This window comes from Ipomoea triloba, chromosome 15 (genome assembly GCF_003576645.1).
Source record: "Ipomoea triloba cultivar NCNSP0323 chromosome 15, ASM357664v1".
Lineage (NCBI taxonomy): Eukaryota > Viridiplantae > Streptophyta > Magnoliopsida > Solanales > Convolvulaceae > Ipomoea > Ipomoea triloba.
The window spans coordinates 24359334-24375389 of record NC_044930.1 but is presented as its reverse complement, the minus strand read 5'-3'; the positions used below and the strand labels follow the sequence as shown (position 1 = coordinate 24375389).

At 32.3% G+C, this 16056-nt stretch overlaps 2 protein-coding genes and 1 long non-coding RNA gene across 3 annotated transcripts; all 3 read right to left on the bottom strand.

Moving 5' to 3' along the window:
• Positions 1-6623: 6623 nt before the first annotated feature.
• On the bottom strand, positions 6624-8294 carry LOC116007342. The gene is made up of 2 exons (XR_004095236.1): positions 7736-8294; positions 6624-7241 (listed from the first exon to the last, which is right to left on the bottom strand). It is a non-coding gene; the product is annotated as an uncharacterized LOC116007342 (long non-coding RNA).
• Positions 8295-8927: 633 nt separating this feature from the next.
• LOC116007553 (phenolic glucoside malonyltransferase 1-like) lies at positions 8928-11010 on the bottom strand. Its single transcript, XM_031248263.1, has 2 exons — positions 10127-11010; positions 8928-9720 (listed from the first exon to the last, which is right to left on the bottom strand). The coding sequence occupies exons 1-2, from the start codon at positions 10949-10951 to the stop codon at positions 9148-9150; spliced, it is 1398 nt and encodes a 465-aa protein (XP_031104123.1). The 5' UTR covers positions 10952-11010; the 3' UTR covers positions 8928-9147.
• Positions 11011-15214: 4204 nt separating this feature from the next.
• On the bottom strand, positions 15215-16054 carry LOC116005907 (phenolic glucoside malonyltransferase 1-like). Its single transcript, XM_031246139.1, has one exon. The coding sequence runs from the start codon at positions 16052-16054 to the stop codon at positions 15215-15217; it is 840 nt and encodes a 279-aa protein (XP_031101999.1).
• Positions 16055-16056: the final 2 nt, after the last annotated feature.

Below are 16056 nucleotides of genomic sequence, written 5' to 3'. Positions count from 1 at the left end.
CAAGGGTCATCTAGAGCCGAAGAAGAAGATATGCAAAGGAGTCGGTGACCACCAGAAGAAATAAGGGGTTTGACCGATGATGTTTTTGAAAACCAATAAAAGAATAGCACACTTTTTAATTGTAAAATTCAATGTTTCCTTAAAACATTTATGTATTTGATTTTGAAATAATTATTAAATTTTATATCAGTTTACCTTACGCTATTGTATGGCATATATATATATATATATATATATATATATGCCTTTCCTCCTCATTTTCTTCTTCAATTTTATATCAATTTACCTTACGGTATTAACTTTTTTATCCTTTTTATTAATACCTAATAATAAATACCATAAATACTTATTAATAAATATAAATTTATATTAGATAATTATATTAATTATTAAAGAAAATATAATTTAATTGTACTATGGAAACAACATTTTTAATAATTTCAATTTAATAATATTATATCTTAATTATATAAATTCTGCCTAATAATTTTAATATTACAAGGGACACAATAAATATCATAAATAATGTTTAAAATTATCAATTTGTATTAAGCATTAAAAACTAATACTTAATTATTAAGTCAATTATAAAATCTTTTGTACTATCTAGACACATTATTTTTAATTATTATTTTAGTTTAATAATATTATATTTTATTTATAAAAATTTAAAGTAATACTTTTAGTACTATGGATGTGACTAAGGATTATCTTAATTATTAAGGATATATATTTAGCTTGGTAATAAAAAGACTTCAAAAATATGAATTATAGTAGCATGGTAATCAATTAGTAAGACAATTATATTAGGCAATCTAATTAATAATTTATTTTTTAAATTATATCAATATATCATCTTTTTAATGATGATTATTTTCTAAAAAGTATATACACAAATAATAATAATAAATATAGATTTAAAAGTGTGTGTGTGTGAAAGTATCATAATAATTAAATGGAAGAATTAAAATATAGTTATTTTGTAATAATATTATACCTTAAATATAAAATAAGTATATTAGGAAATTATGTTAATAGATAATTAATATTTATATACATTAATTTTGGCAGTTATTAAAAAAATTAATTTCTAATAATTTTCGAAATTATTGAACCAAAATATTAATTATCTATTAGCAAAATTGCCTAATATACTTATTTTATATTTAAGTTATAATATTATTAGTACATAATAAATTATATTCCCATTCTTCCATTTAATTATTATGTTATTTTTATGGTTATATATGTATATTTATTTATACCTAGGATATAATATTATAAGAACGTACAAAATAAATTATTTTTTATATTTTACTGTGTAATTACTATGGTAATTTTATGCTACTTTCTNAGTTGGTATCATCAAAACCTATTACATGATGTTCCTAACACGTACAAAATAAATTATTTTTTATATTTTACTGTGTAATTACTATGGTAATTTTATGCTACTTTCTCTCTATATATTTTTATACTTAAAGAATAAAAGTATAATTACACAATTTTTTTTTGCAAACATAATTACACAATATTAGTTTAATTGACTAATATTTATTATGGTAATTATAGTAATAATTACCATAATAATAGTATAATTACAATTATATATATATATATATATATATATATATATATATATATATATATATATATATATAAATACTATGAGAATAAAATAAATTATCGTTCTTATTATTCTCTCTAATTACTAGGGTAATATCTCTATATATATTTTTATACTTTTTTTTTATACTTAAAGTATAAAATTATAATTGTACAATATTAATATAATTACCTAATAATTATTATGGTAACTAAAAAATTAATTACACATATATTATTATAATTGACTGATAATTGTTATGATAATTAAGCTAATAATTATACAAATATTAATATAATTATAATTAAACATGGGTCGTTTGATTTTTATTTTATAATTACAATTAATTTTTTGATTTTATGTGTGTGTGTGTGTGTGTGTGTGTGTGGAGAGAGAACAAAATAAACAATCATTAATATTCTTCTGTGTAATTAATATGATAATCTCTCAATATATATTTTTATACTTAAGGTATAAAAGCATAATTGTATAATATTAATTTAATTATTTGATACGTAGTAATTATTATGGTAATTAAGGAATTAATTGCATAAATATTAGTATAATTGACTAATAATTATTATATTAATTAAGTTAATAAATACACGAATGTTAGTATAGATTAAGCTAAACATGGGTTGTTGTATTTAGTTTTATAATAATAACAATTAAATTATTTCCCTTTTTAACCATATTTATTTTAGTAATAATATAATTATACATAGATTTTTTCAAGATAATTGCAGACAAACAAGTCATATATTGTTCAATTAATTGAGTGATACTTTTGCATTCATCTTATTGAGTGAGAGGGGGAACGGTCGTGGTAGAGATGGGTAAATTATGCTATGGATCAGGATCCACCTTGCAAAGTGGACTCGGGTCCATGTTCATAATTTTAGAACTCTATGTTTACAATAAAAAAATAAATGTATTTTTTTAAATGTTAATAAATAAATTAGCTTATCCAATGTAGTTTTTTTTGTTTTTTGTTTTAATTCCAAGCTATACAATTTTCATCCTATTACCATATTATTTGCAAACATCATTATTTTACTCTAAGAAGTCTAATTATAACACGTTAAAAAAATTAACCAAATTAAGTACACAGTAAGGATAAATAAAGTATAACCTAAAGAGCCAAAATTTGACATGTTTAGGTAGAATTATAACTCTTAACACATTATACAGCCCACTGTTAGGTAAAAATACACAACAAATAAAACATGCCCACAAATCAAGCATTCATGAAATAAGGTTAATCTATATACACTTAAAAAAACATAGCTAATCTATACATACGTACTTTAAAAATATCTTATAATTCTGGATATTTTACTCCAGTAATTCTGAAATAAAGCACTAAAAAGCTATAATTCTAGATAATGTACTTCATTAGTGATGTAAATTAAAATAAGTATAACAATTTACAATAACAATATATAATATACTATCAATGTCGTCTACAAAAAGGTTTTCAATAATGTGTAATTCAAAACAGTTACATTGATATACTATTATGTTTTCTTTTTATACAAAGATGACAAAATTGATATATATTTACATAGAAAATATACCATCCGTATAAATAATTTCTATAACTGAGTTGATGGACAACGAGATAATTAACCCAATTAATACAAATCATAAGCATTGATATATAAAATATCTAAAATTTCAGCACCAGATCCATATATATACACATTGACTATTAATTGGACAATTATTTGCTCAAATTCAAGCAATGATAACATCAGAANACATAATCGATCAAACTCAATTTTTCAATTGCACTATATAATATTCGATATTATAATTTACATAATTGTATATCGATCTAAATATTCTTAACATATTATAGCAAATCAATTTCGTGCAACGCACGGGCGAAAATACTAGTATTTAGAAAAAATATATATTATTTAATTATTAAATATGTATTATTTAATATACTTTTAGTACACAAATAATATATTTTTAGTATTTTTTTTTGAAATAATATTTTTAGTATATTAAAAGTGTACTTTTAATGATTCACACAATACTATGTAGACCATATATATACACATGTCAGTCATTTGTTGGCGTTCAAAAAAATATACATGCCAATTACGAATGAAATATGTGTTCTTGCATTTTTCAATTTCTCTTACTTTTATTTTTCTCTCTATTATTTCCATTATTTTTGGCGTACAATCCCAGTCTCCTAATTAAGAAGGTCGAATTTACAACATGTTATCATCAACATAAATAGAGCAATCAAAATGGACTTTTATCGCAGGGTCTATCTACCCCTACCTATCAACCATAGGTAGGGGCAGGTTCATCAAATGTTCAACCTGCAACGATGCGGGCTTTATAGCTTGCCACGCCTAGGTCACGGACCCAAGCGGGCCGCGAGTTTAGCACGCAACCTGCTACTATAAAAAAATAATAATAATAAAACTTAGCTCAGTAACATATGTGCATCAAACTTCGAGCTCCGTTTTGGGGTTGTTATGCTCCGAATATGATAGAACTTTAAACATAAACGCTGTAGGGCACTCTGTTACCTTTCTGTAGCTATTTGAATCTCCTTATTGGACTTCATATGAAGGAGATATGATCAAAACACTATCAGCATGTTATAGGACATATTTTTCAAGGTGTGTCCAGATGTTCTAATTTTCTGGTACCAATGCTTCCAATGTCTCTCAAAGTCTTCAACATTAAAATTGTAAAGGACTTTCTTATCTTTCTATTGTACTTCGTGTGATGGAGATATGGCCAAACTACTCCAGCATGTCACAAGAAAAAAATGTTTGAACCCGCCCCACTAGTGGGCTTTGGCATGGTGGGGCAGGCCAGCCACCTTCCCATCCCACTAATAAGCAAGTTTTTTAGCCCATCTTACCCTGCAATACTATTTTGACGGCTCTAAACCTCAGTAACCATAATAATCTCCAATGAATGGAATGCTTGTTGCTTTCTTGTGCATTTTAAATTTGAAAAAACTATGCCATGATTAATGTACAGTGGTTATATGTATTATGCCAAGTTCGAATAGGAAATTTAAATTATTATTTCTGCGTAATAAGTTTTCTTCTCTTTGATTATTATTATATTATTTATATACATATGCATATATCTATGTATGTATGGGATGACAATGATTATATTTGCATAAGGATGCTGAGAAACATACATACTTATGTAAAATGATGTTTTTCATCCATACTACGGAGTATTTTTGAACATGCAAAATAGTGTTTTACACCATCTTATCACTCCATGGTTTCGTAAAGTTGCATGCAAAATCATGACTTGTAGATCATATAGTTCTTTATTGCCAAATGTGAATTTACTGAACACATACTGTAGACATTAAAAATTTGTTAATTTTGATTATTTTTTATATTAGTATATTTATATAGATTTTGGATAATATTCAAATTAGATAATATCAAAAGAGTTTGAACTTATCAAAATTCTTCTATGCTATAAATAGGACCTCTCATTTCTATGTATTCATCCTAGAAAAAATTATAGAATCAGCTTCAATAAAATGATCATGTAAACCCCCCACATTAAGATCAAGTCATTTGAACCCGAAGGCCCTTCACAAACATATAAGTTCTTCTTTGAAGATCAAGTCACTAGAAATTCGGAGGCCCTTCAATGGAGCGTTCAAGACATCGATTGAAGAATCAGAGAACCATACATCCAGAGATATTGTACCCACACCGCATATTAATACTTAACATGTAACAGGAATTTTGAAGATATATTCAAATTTTGGGAGCAATTGTTTAACTTGGATATTGTGATATATCTCGCGTTTAAAGAATTGAGTCAAACTATTATTGCTAAGTCACGGAACACTGACGCCTAGAAGTCGCAAACTCTTATTTTCTTACGTCACCACTTAAATCACAACCTTAAATATAAGTATCTGATTGAAAAAGACCACCTTGCATTATGGTAGTCCCTAAAGAATCGGTTCCAACAGTCATCAATTTTCTTTTCTGGTACATTTTGACTGATATGTACTAGTATGTAATTAATTAAAAAAGTTTCTAGGCAGGTTTTGTACATAGAACATGAATCTAATCCGATCACCGCATATTTAATTTTGTAAGACCCACAGCGACCCACCACTCATTATCACTCAAAAAACAAAGAAAATTGGTCCATGCGGGTTGGATTAGTGTGGATATCCGTCGGGTGGATTGAAAATTGCCATATCCCTATATGAATCTAGAAAATAATGTCCCCAGCTTAAGTTTGTATTACTTTGTTTAGTTACCGTAGCTTTAAACTTGTTATGGATTGCTTTCGTGCTCTCCATAGCTATATCAATACATAATGTAGTGTACTATTTATGTTCTTCTCCCCGAATCAAAACTTTTGTGTAATATTTATGGACATTAAGTTTTATTTTAATTTTATGAATATATAGAAGGGACAAGCATTATAAACCTATTATAGAGTGAATTGAAATTCATATGGGCCCTGGTCCTATACGACGTCATCTTTTAACTTTAATTTTAACGGTGATCGTTTGTTGTTCAGTTCGCGTTACAATGGTTTTCTTCATGTAAAGCATGTGTTTTCTTCATGTAAAGCATGTGTATTTATCTCGTGTTATGCATTTCTGTACCTCATGTTACACAATTATGTAAATTAAGAGTAAGAATTTTGTACCAGAAATTGATTAGTAGTTGTATAACACAAAACATATTGTGTGTCTTATTTTACGAATTTATGTCTTGTATTATGAAATTAATTATGTACATATAGCACATAAATTATTTACATAAATCAAATTTGAGAATAAGTAAAATAGAAAACATGCATATGTATCTCGTGTTATGCGTTTCCGTACCTGTACATTAAGCGTAAGGATTCTGTATTTGAAATTGATTAATAGTTGTATAACACAAAATATATTGTCTTATTTTACAAATTTATGTTCTGTATTATGAAATTATATACTATAGGATATAAATTATTTACATAAATCATATATGAGAATAAGTAAAATAGAAAACATGTGTATGTATCTCGTGTTATGCATTTCTATACATCTTGTTACGTTATTCTGTACTTTCAAAGTAAGGATTCTATACCTAGGATAAATAAATTAAAATTTGTGTTGAAACATGAGAAGCGGAAAGCTACAGAATCGGTTAAAGCTTAAACACCAAAAGACGTTGTTTTGATTCACGATCTCTAATAAAGACCCTGGTCCATGATATAAATCGCGGTAAACTCTGATCGACTGTAATTTGCCCAATCTCTACCATGATACAGTCGTTATCGTTAAGCTGTGAGCGCCTTTTCTCCTCCTTCTCTCTTCTTCGGAGTCTTCTTCCGCCTTCTTCATTCAGTCCGCTCGGACACCGCCTCCGCTTATTTTGGCAGAGGCGGGGTCTGCTACCTCGCTCTTCCCCTTCACCTCCGTCAACTTCGTCATCGACCTTCCTCCCGGCTCACCGTCGTCCACCATTTCTCAACCTCCCACCACCACTACCGTATCCACCATCGTAGGCTCTTTCTTTCCCCTCCTCTTGCACTATCTTAAGCACAACTCTAATAATCTAAGATTCCTTTGCCTTCCACCTCTTCTCCGGCCATCTCCATAGCCAAGCTTGTCCTTCCCAAAAAGAAAAGGAAAAAGATATTTTATATTTTCTAAAAAAAAAAAAGAAATTATATATATATATGTATATATATATATATATTATACACCTTGAACTTCTTAAAGTGTTGGTAAGTGGAATTTTGGGAAGAGTATTTTGACTTTGTTTACATTGAAAAGGGAGCTTTGTTGAGAGTGGTGTTTTGTGGTTTTGAATTTTGTGTAATTTTGTGTAGGTCTTGTTTTTTCTACTGTTTGTATTTTGTTTTCTTCTGCATTTGTTTGCACTCTTCTTCTCGTTATTTTGACGAGCGTTTCCTTCTCGTCCTATTGACGAGGTTCGTATGAAGAGCAAAACGATAAAAATGGTCATGGCTTATGCGAATCTTATCCTGGGCACAGTAGATGACAATGAAAAAATGCCTCTTCCGAACAATGATTTACAGTTTAGTTCGGTTGTTTGGTTGCCCACTGAAGATGCGGTCAAAGACACAAGATCGGGTGTGTACCTTCTGTTGGGAATATTGTTTATGGACGTCAGTATGAAGATGAAGACTCAGGTGGTTGGCCAAATCATCAAACACTTGATAGAAGCCTTAAGTTCCTTAGGATCACAACTTCCAGTTTGTAACACAGTCTGCGAATCAATTTTTTATTAGCATAGTTAGAAAATTTGTTTCTGTATGAATGGTTTTTCATTCCATTGAACCTTACTGTAAACGTTTCTAATACTTATTAATGGAATTTACCTTCAAAAAAGAAAAAAATAAATAAATAAAAAAAACACCAGTTACATCTCACCAATATAATACAATAATTTACAACTCTGTCTAGCACAACACCCATAGACCAATCTCCACAAGAAAGTAGGACCACATGCACGCATTAGCCAACAATAAATCCTCCATCCATCAAGTTGGTCCACACCCTTATCTCAACATTTAATTTTGGCATATCTTTATTGGTTTGAGTTTATTAAAAAGTCTCGAGTTTGGTTTTTATTGAAATTTTATAATGTACCTATGAGCAAACACCTACCCTGTTATCTTCATTAAAAAAATATTTAAGATAATAATTAAATTTAAAACATCATTAAACTAATTATAATTACCTCAAATTGAAAATTTTAAGAGACAGCAACTATTTTTGAAAATGATATCCTTATTATTATAATTTATAATAGAGACGTGAGAAATAAAAATTAAATTCTTCAAGTCTTCAATCATATTCTCCAATATAATTGTTATACCATGGATTAGAATTCATCTTACATTATAAACAATAATCAAAAAATTATGTGTCCGCAGTTAACATATTATATTATATGTCTCCAATAAATAAATTATGTGCATGTAAATAAATTAAAAGCAAATATATATGTTAACCGCAAATACATAATATATTAACTACAAACATATAATTTGATCCACAATATAAGGTGGACCCTGATCCATAGTTGCCATTAATGATTAACATGTGGCCATATATATACCACATAGTCAATATTAATTAGTGCCCATCCAAGACCAATTCATTTCATTTAAAAGAGAAAGCAATTGTATGTCAATATTTATTACTCCGTATTATTTTACTTATAATAGCACCCAATATCTAAATCTTGTTTGGATGATAAAAGAAATCCAAAAATGTATATTGGATAAACCTTCAATTCTGACCAACTTAAATAAAAAATTACCTCAGTTGAACTTAAAATTTTATAATTATTGGCCAAGTCAAATGTACAGCGAAATTGGTTGGAATCACCTCCCATATCTAAATTTGTACTCTTCTTGAAGAAGGTTTTGTCAAAATTATTTATTATAGTACACATACAAGAGCCAATCATATAATTAAGCAACTAAATTAACAACCCAATTTTGAAAATGAAGATAGTGAAGGAGAAAAGAAACTCAAGAAACCTCTATAAGCTACTAAGGCCATGAGCAAAGATGGAGGCAAAAGCTTCCATTCTTGCTCTAGGCATGGCCAACCCAATCTCCATATCACCTTCAGAATCCCTACACTTGCAAAGGGACAGAGAATCCCCTCCATCAATGGACACATACTCTATCTTCTCCGCCTTTCCCCACCCAAAATCTGCCCCATACAAGTCTATTCTTGGATACCCAGCAACTCCAACTCCCTCCCCCACAACCGCTTCTTCAAACTCCGAAAACCACAATTCCCCATTCAAAATCCTCTCCTCATCATTCACCCCTTTCCCAATTGCCTCTCCGATCAACTCCGCCGCAGCTAAAAACCCTTGGCTTCCGACCAGGACCCCATGCTTAGATTTCGTTAAACAGTTCACTACACAGTTGCCACAGTAGCTAGCCGGAAGTGGAGGGTTCAGGCGACTCCGACAATCGGCTACACAGCAGAAATACTCCGTTCTTTCCTCCTCCGCGGTTCGCTCCCCTATCACCGCCTTGGCTTTCAGAATGCCACTCCACACATAACCACATGTTACGGTGAAAGCTGAGACATGAAGACTCTGTTCGGTAGATGGGTGTTAGTTGATAGCGGTTAGCTAATTAGGTTTGATTTAATACAAATAGTCACAGTTGAAAAAATCGCTAGGCTCGCCTAAGATGTTTAGGCGGGATTAGTCGTCACCTAGGCCTAATCCGTGTCTTAGATGTCTGGTCGGCGCCTAGGAGGCCTAAGCGATTAGCGCCTAAGCGGCCTAGGCGACACTTAATCGGTCTAGTCGGTCGCCTAGCCGGTCAGCTGCTTAGATCATAAGGTGATACGCTAGATAGTCTACTGCCGCCGGTGATTAATCGATGCCTAAACAGAATTTTGACAAAACTGTAATTAATTGATAACATTAACTGACTTTCAAACAACTAATAGTGATCAAATAAATTAAAATTAACTAATAAAGCTAACTATTTTACCCGAACTCCTCCGGATCTTTGTCTGGCTGAGACTAAATTCTTGATCTTATCAATGTCGGCCCGCCGCATGATAAATGTTGCCCGAACCTTATCGATTGGAGGGGTTGAAACCTCGGCCTCCGATGGCTCAACCTTCAACTTTTTCTTGGTTTCTCCGAACATTTTGTCCCGTGCCCCGTGCGGGTCTTTCACAATCGTCCGGTCAAAAAACGGGAAAGATTCCGTTTCAGATTTCTCCGCTATGAACTCTCCATCTCCGCCCACTTTACTTATCATCGCCCACGCCTTAGTGAAATTGTTCATCGTGTTCCCATCCCCGACAACGTGGTGATGCGTGGTGCCAATACATATCCCAAACCCCGGAAAAAGCGTGACTTTAACGGCCAAAACAGGGACGATTATCTGTTCATTATCCGCCGTACGTTTCGTTCCCGGTAATCTAGCCACGAGAGGGTAAAATTCGTTGACGTCACGGGGATGATTGGCGACAAGGGAGTTAAAATCGCCGGCGGATTCGGCAAAGGCGACGGAAACAGAGTCTCCGGGGACGTAGCGGAGCTCCGGCGAGGCGGAAGAATCGGCCGGAGAAACCAGGTTTCCGGCCACCGGAATAAAGTGTTTGAGGGTTAGAGAGAGAGAAGCGATTAGATTTGGGATTGTGGTCTCAACGAAAGTTTCCTTGGAAATTGGAAGCCTATAGAAGAGAAGGCGACGTACCATTCGGAAGTAGAAGAGCCATGGGATGTCGAAGAAGGTGAGGGGGAGTGACATCTCGGCGGGGTTGCCGGCTGGGGCCACTTCACGGTGGCTGATAAGAGTCGCCATTGAAGATCGGAAAGCGGAGTTGAGAAAAGTATTGAGAAATTATTTGAGACTTTTGCAGGGTTAAGTGGAAAATGTGAGCATTTTATAATATTAGAAGTTTGATATGAGTTCACACGTTTTATTCATTATTGAAAAGGACAATGATATGACATTTGGTTCACGGAATGCTTTCTGTTGGAATACGAATCTTATTCCATATAAGAAACAAAATGGTAAGAAATAAAATATGAATTGTATTTGATTGTTTGATTTGTTGAATGAATAGATTTCAGAATTTTACTGTGTTTTGCTGGTTAAAAGAAGATAATAAATTGAATAAGTTTTAAAAGGCATAAATACTCTTATATAAAATATATAATAACAATAATAATAATATTATTATTATATGTATATAAGCATGTGTATAAATGATATTTTTATTTGATATTGTAATATAAAAGCTATTTTGAAGCGCAAATTATATGGTGGACCATGGTCTACAATGCATTGTGGACTATGATCATAGCTGATACTGCAGTTGTGTTGAACGGATACTGCAGTTGTGTTGAAAAGATACTGCAGTTGTGTTGAAAGGAAACTGCAGGTGCACGGAACAGAGGTTATTCATCCGTTCAACACAACTGCAGTATCTTTTCAACACAACTACAATATCCGTTCAACACAATTGCAGTTTCAGATGGATGACACGGCCTCTGTTCTGCGCAACTACAGTTCCCTTTCAACACAACTGCAGTATCCTTTCAACACAACTGCAGTATCAACCATGATCCATGGCCCACAATGCATTGTGGACCATGGTCCATAGTATAATGACTGATTCTGAAGAGTATGGAAATAGGTAAATACCATGCCCCAGGAATGTTATTCTCAAGAAAAAATAGCCAAAACAAACAAATAGAATAGATTTATTTTTAAGAATGTTATTTCATTCCTGACCTATTCCATAAACTATATAATTTTTTTTTGTTTTTTCCAAGGGTATCCCTCCAGCCGACAACCAGAAGACTAATCTCCGTCCCAACGATCAGCACACTAAGTGGTAGGGGACTGGCCAAATGGTTTGCTCCATTCACATAGATGTTCCATAAACTAAATATGTTGTGTGCATTTTCAATATATATATGTTGTGATTGTTTTATGTCATTTTCTCACCCATATTCATCGTTGGTGGTACTAAACTAAAATGGTTCACTAAATTAGAATGGCATTACTGACTCTTGTGATTCAATAGGTTGAGAAAGTAGTTATGAACATAAAAAAAAATTAGAATGATTGAATCGTCAGAGTGCTTTTATTGGTTAAAAGCATTCACAAGTTGGGTTACAAAAAACAGGTGAAAAATATAGGGGTGTTTAGGGTTTAGCACCAATGCACCATTTTGGATAAATTACAATTTTTTTATCCTAAAATTATAAAATAGTAGTATCCTCAATTCTTTTGCCATAATTAATTTCCATCTCCATAAGTTTGAAGACCAAACTTAAGAACATTATTGACAAATTATTTGAGAGTTTGTAAGTTGAGTGGAAAGTTGGTGTGTTAGATAATGGTAAGAGAATATTAGAATATATGCTTTCTTTTTTTCTTTTTTTAAAGCAAAGCATAACTGGGTTAATGCATTAAAATTGAGATGAACTCAGGGTCAGGAGAACAGATTTAGCCTGAGAACAGGCTTTAGAAGCTAAAGTGTGAGCTAATAAGATAGAATATATGCTTAGCTTTAATATCAAAATTTTGGTATATGAGTTCACACTGTGAATTATATTGTTATTATTATTTGTTATCATTTGTTTCCTAGTTTATATTGTATAGTTTATTCTAGGGGTCATAGTTTAGTGTTCAACTATAGCCTGTAGAATAGGAGAGTCCTTAGTAGGTTTTGTTAAAAGAACTCTCTCTCTTTGTTATCAGTTAAGAATTTCAAATCCATTTTCTAATCCACACATTTTATACATTATTGGAAAAAGGACCATGATTGTTTTCTATCATTTTCTCAACCCTACCCTTCAGTACTAAATTAAAATGGCTCACTAAATTAAAATAATTGAATAATCAGAGTATTTTTATATATTCATATGAAACATTAACAACTTGGGTTGTAAAAAAAAAGGGTAAAGAATATAGGGGTGTCTAGCACGATCCTAAGAAAAGTTACAATTTTTTGTCCTAAAAGTATCAAATAGCAGTATCCTCTCAAATCTTTTAAGATCAACAAAGGTTGTGGTCCCTAGCTAAAATATTTCCATATATGATTTTCATGTTTGTCCCTATTCATGTTACTTTACTATTTCAAGTACACAAAGAAATCTGAAGTAGAAAGTAGAAACTATGACCATTCACCAGCTATATTAATCCACTGCATGTGGAAGATGTATGAATTGTATTAGCTATCTACTCCCCTAGAATATGTCTATTTTTTTAAATAAAATAAAATTTTGTTGATAATGAAAGAAAGGGCAAAGCCCACAAAAAAAATAAAATAAAAAATGCACAGACATACAAATAAAGCCCATACAAAATAAAGAAACAGATCAGAAGGCCTAAACTAAAAGATTAGTAACTAATCCAAACTAAAAGCCCAACTAACTAATGTGGCAAATTTTATTGTTCCTATGGTCCAAAATGGTGCCGAAAAGAAACAGCACCCGTTATACATAATTAGCTCTGCTTGTATAACATATTCAGTTTCATTTTATATACATTATAATTTCATTATTTCAGCACAACTACAATTTCATTTTGTTTCAAATACAATTTCATTCGATATTATATATATAATAGTCTTTTTATAGACATGCTATTCAGTTTCTTTTTATACATGTTGTAGTTTCATGCTATTCGATATTATATATATAATAGTCTTTTTATAGACATGCTATTCAGTTTCTTTTTATACATGTTGTAGTTTCATTTCAGCAACACTAAAGTATCATTTATATTCAACAAGACTTCTATTTGACAATATACACTCAATATGTGAGACATGCTATTCAATTTCATTTTATACATATTGTCGTTTCATTTTAGCAAAACTAAAGTATCATTTCTATTCAACTACACTTCTATTTGACAATATATACTCAATATGTGAGACATGTTATTCAATTTCATTTCATACATGATGTAGTTTCATTTCACCACAACTAAAATATCATTTCAGTTCAATTACAGTTTCATTTGATAATATAAACACAATATGCGACACCATTTCATTTTAAATACACTGTAATTTCATTTTGTTATGAACACACAAAAAATACTGAATTTATTAAAATGTAGCGGCAACAGTTTCTTTACTTTAAAATTTAATGCTGTTTTAGAACCATGATCCACGGTATAACAACCGACTAAGGTAGCCAAGGCCAACAACGTACTAAGGTAGCCAAGACCATGGTCCACGGTATAACAACCAACTAAGATAGCCAAGACTATATATGGTCCACAGTGTAACAACCGACTAAGGTAGTATAGACCATGGTCTACGGTATAACAACTGACTAAGTTAGAACCGACTAAGGTAGCCAAAATCCTGGTCCACGGTATAACCTACTAAGGAATGTGCAACTAGACGTGACCACGGTTCGGTTCCGGTTCGGTTCCGGTTCCGAACCGGCGGTTCACGGTTCCACAATATTGCAAACCGGAACCGGAACCTTAATATAAGGTTCCGGTTCCGGTTCATGAACCGGCGGTTCCGGTTAGAACCGCCGGTTCTAACCTCTTTTTTTTTTTTTTTTTTTTTTTTAAATATATAATATATAAATATCTAATGTATAATATATAATATAATATCTAATGTATATAATATATATAATATATAATATGTATAATACGTAAATATATATATCTAATATCTAATATATATATAATATAATATCTAATATCTAATATAATATATAATATATATAATTTACAATATATATAATACGTAATATATATAGTTCATGGCTACTGCCATAATATATTTACATATATAATATATATTCATGGCAGTTGGCAGTAGCCATGATTTCATGGCTACTGCCAACTGCATTTGCGTGCAGTAGTCACGGTTCTGGACCGGAACCGTCCGGTTCCGGTTCGGAACCGGCGGTTCCGGTTCCATAATTTCTAGAACCTTAACCGGAACCTTATGGGTTCCGGTTAGGAACCGGAACCGGAACCGTACGGTCGGTTCCGGTTCCGGTTCGGTTAGTACAGTGCACGGTTCGGTTAGTACAGTGCACGGTTCGGTTTGGTGAGAAAAGAAATACTTGAAAACCCCTATAAGCTTCTAAGTCCATCAGCAAAGATGGCAGCAAAAGCTTCCATTTGAGCTCTGGGCATTGCCAACCCAACCTCAATATCACCTTCTGAATCCCTACACCTACAAAGAGACATTGAATTTCCACCATCTATAGACACAAATTCCACCTTCTCCGCCTTTCCCCACCCGAAATCCGCACCATACAAGTCCATTCTTGGATATCCGGCCACCGCAACTACCCGCCGCGGATCTGCTTCTTTAAACTCCGATAACCAGAACTCCTCCCTCAATATCCACTCCTCATCATTCACGCTTTCCCGAATCGCTTCTCCGATCAATTCCGCCGCAATTACAAACCCTTCGCCCCCAACTAACACCCCGTTTCTTGATTTCGCGAATCGGCACCCCACCACACAGTTCCCGAAGAAGCTCGCCGGAAGCGGCGGGTTCAGCCGGCTCCGGCAATCCGCTATGCAGCTGAAATACTCCGTTCTTTCCTCCTCCGCCGCCTCGGCTCTCAACCAGCAAGTCCATATATAAGCACATGTCACCGTGAAACCTGAAACGTAGTAATCAATACCTCTCCGGGCTATGAACAAATTCTTGAGATTTTCAATATCTCTCCGGCGCATTATATACGTAGCCCGAACTTTATTGATTCTCGGGGTTGAAATTTCAACCTCCGACGGCACAACCTTAATCTCTTTCTTAATTTCTCCGAACATTAAATCCCCTGTCCTATATGGGTCTTTGACTATTGTCCGGTCACAAAAAGGGACAAATTTTTTCTCCGCTATAAATTCCCCATCTCCGCCCAATTTACTAATCATAGCCCACGCGTTAGCGAAGCTAGCCATGG

What these genes read in the sequence shown, in the direction of transcription:
- LOC116007553 (XM_031248263.1), bottom strand. Translation starts at nt 10,951, where the DNA reads ATGGCGACTCTTATCAGCCACCGTGAAGTGGCCCCAGCCGGCAACCCC. An exon ending in AAAGATCCGGAGGAGTTCGG is followed by an intron (nt 9,721 to 10,126) that starts GTAAAATAGTTA and finishes TCTACCGAACAG; the next exon opens with AGTCTTCATGTCTCAGCTTT.
- LOC116005907 (XM_031246139.1), bottom strand. Translation starts at nt 16,054, where the DNA reads ATGGCTAGCTTCGCTAACGCGTGGGCTATGATTAGTAAATTGGGCGGA.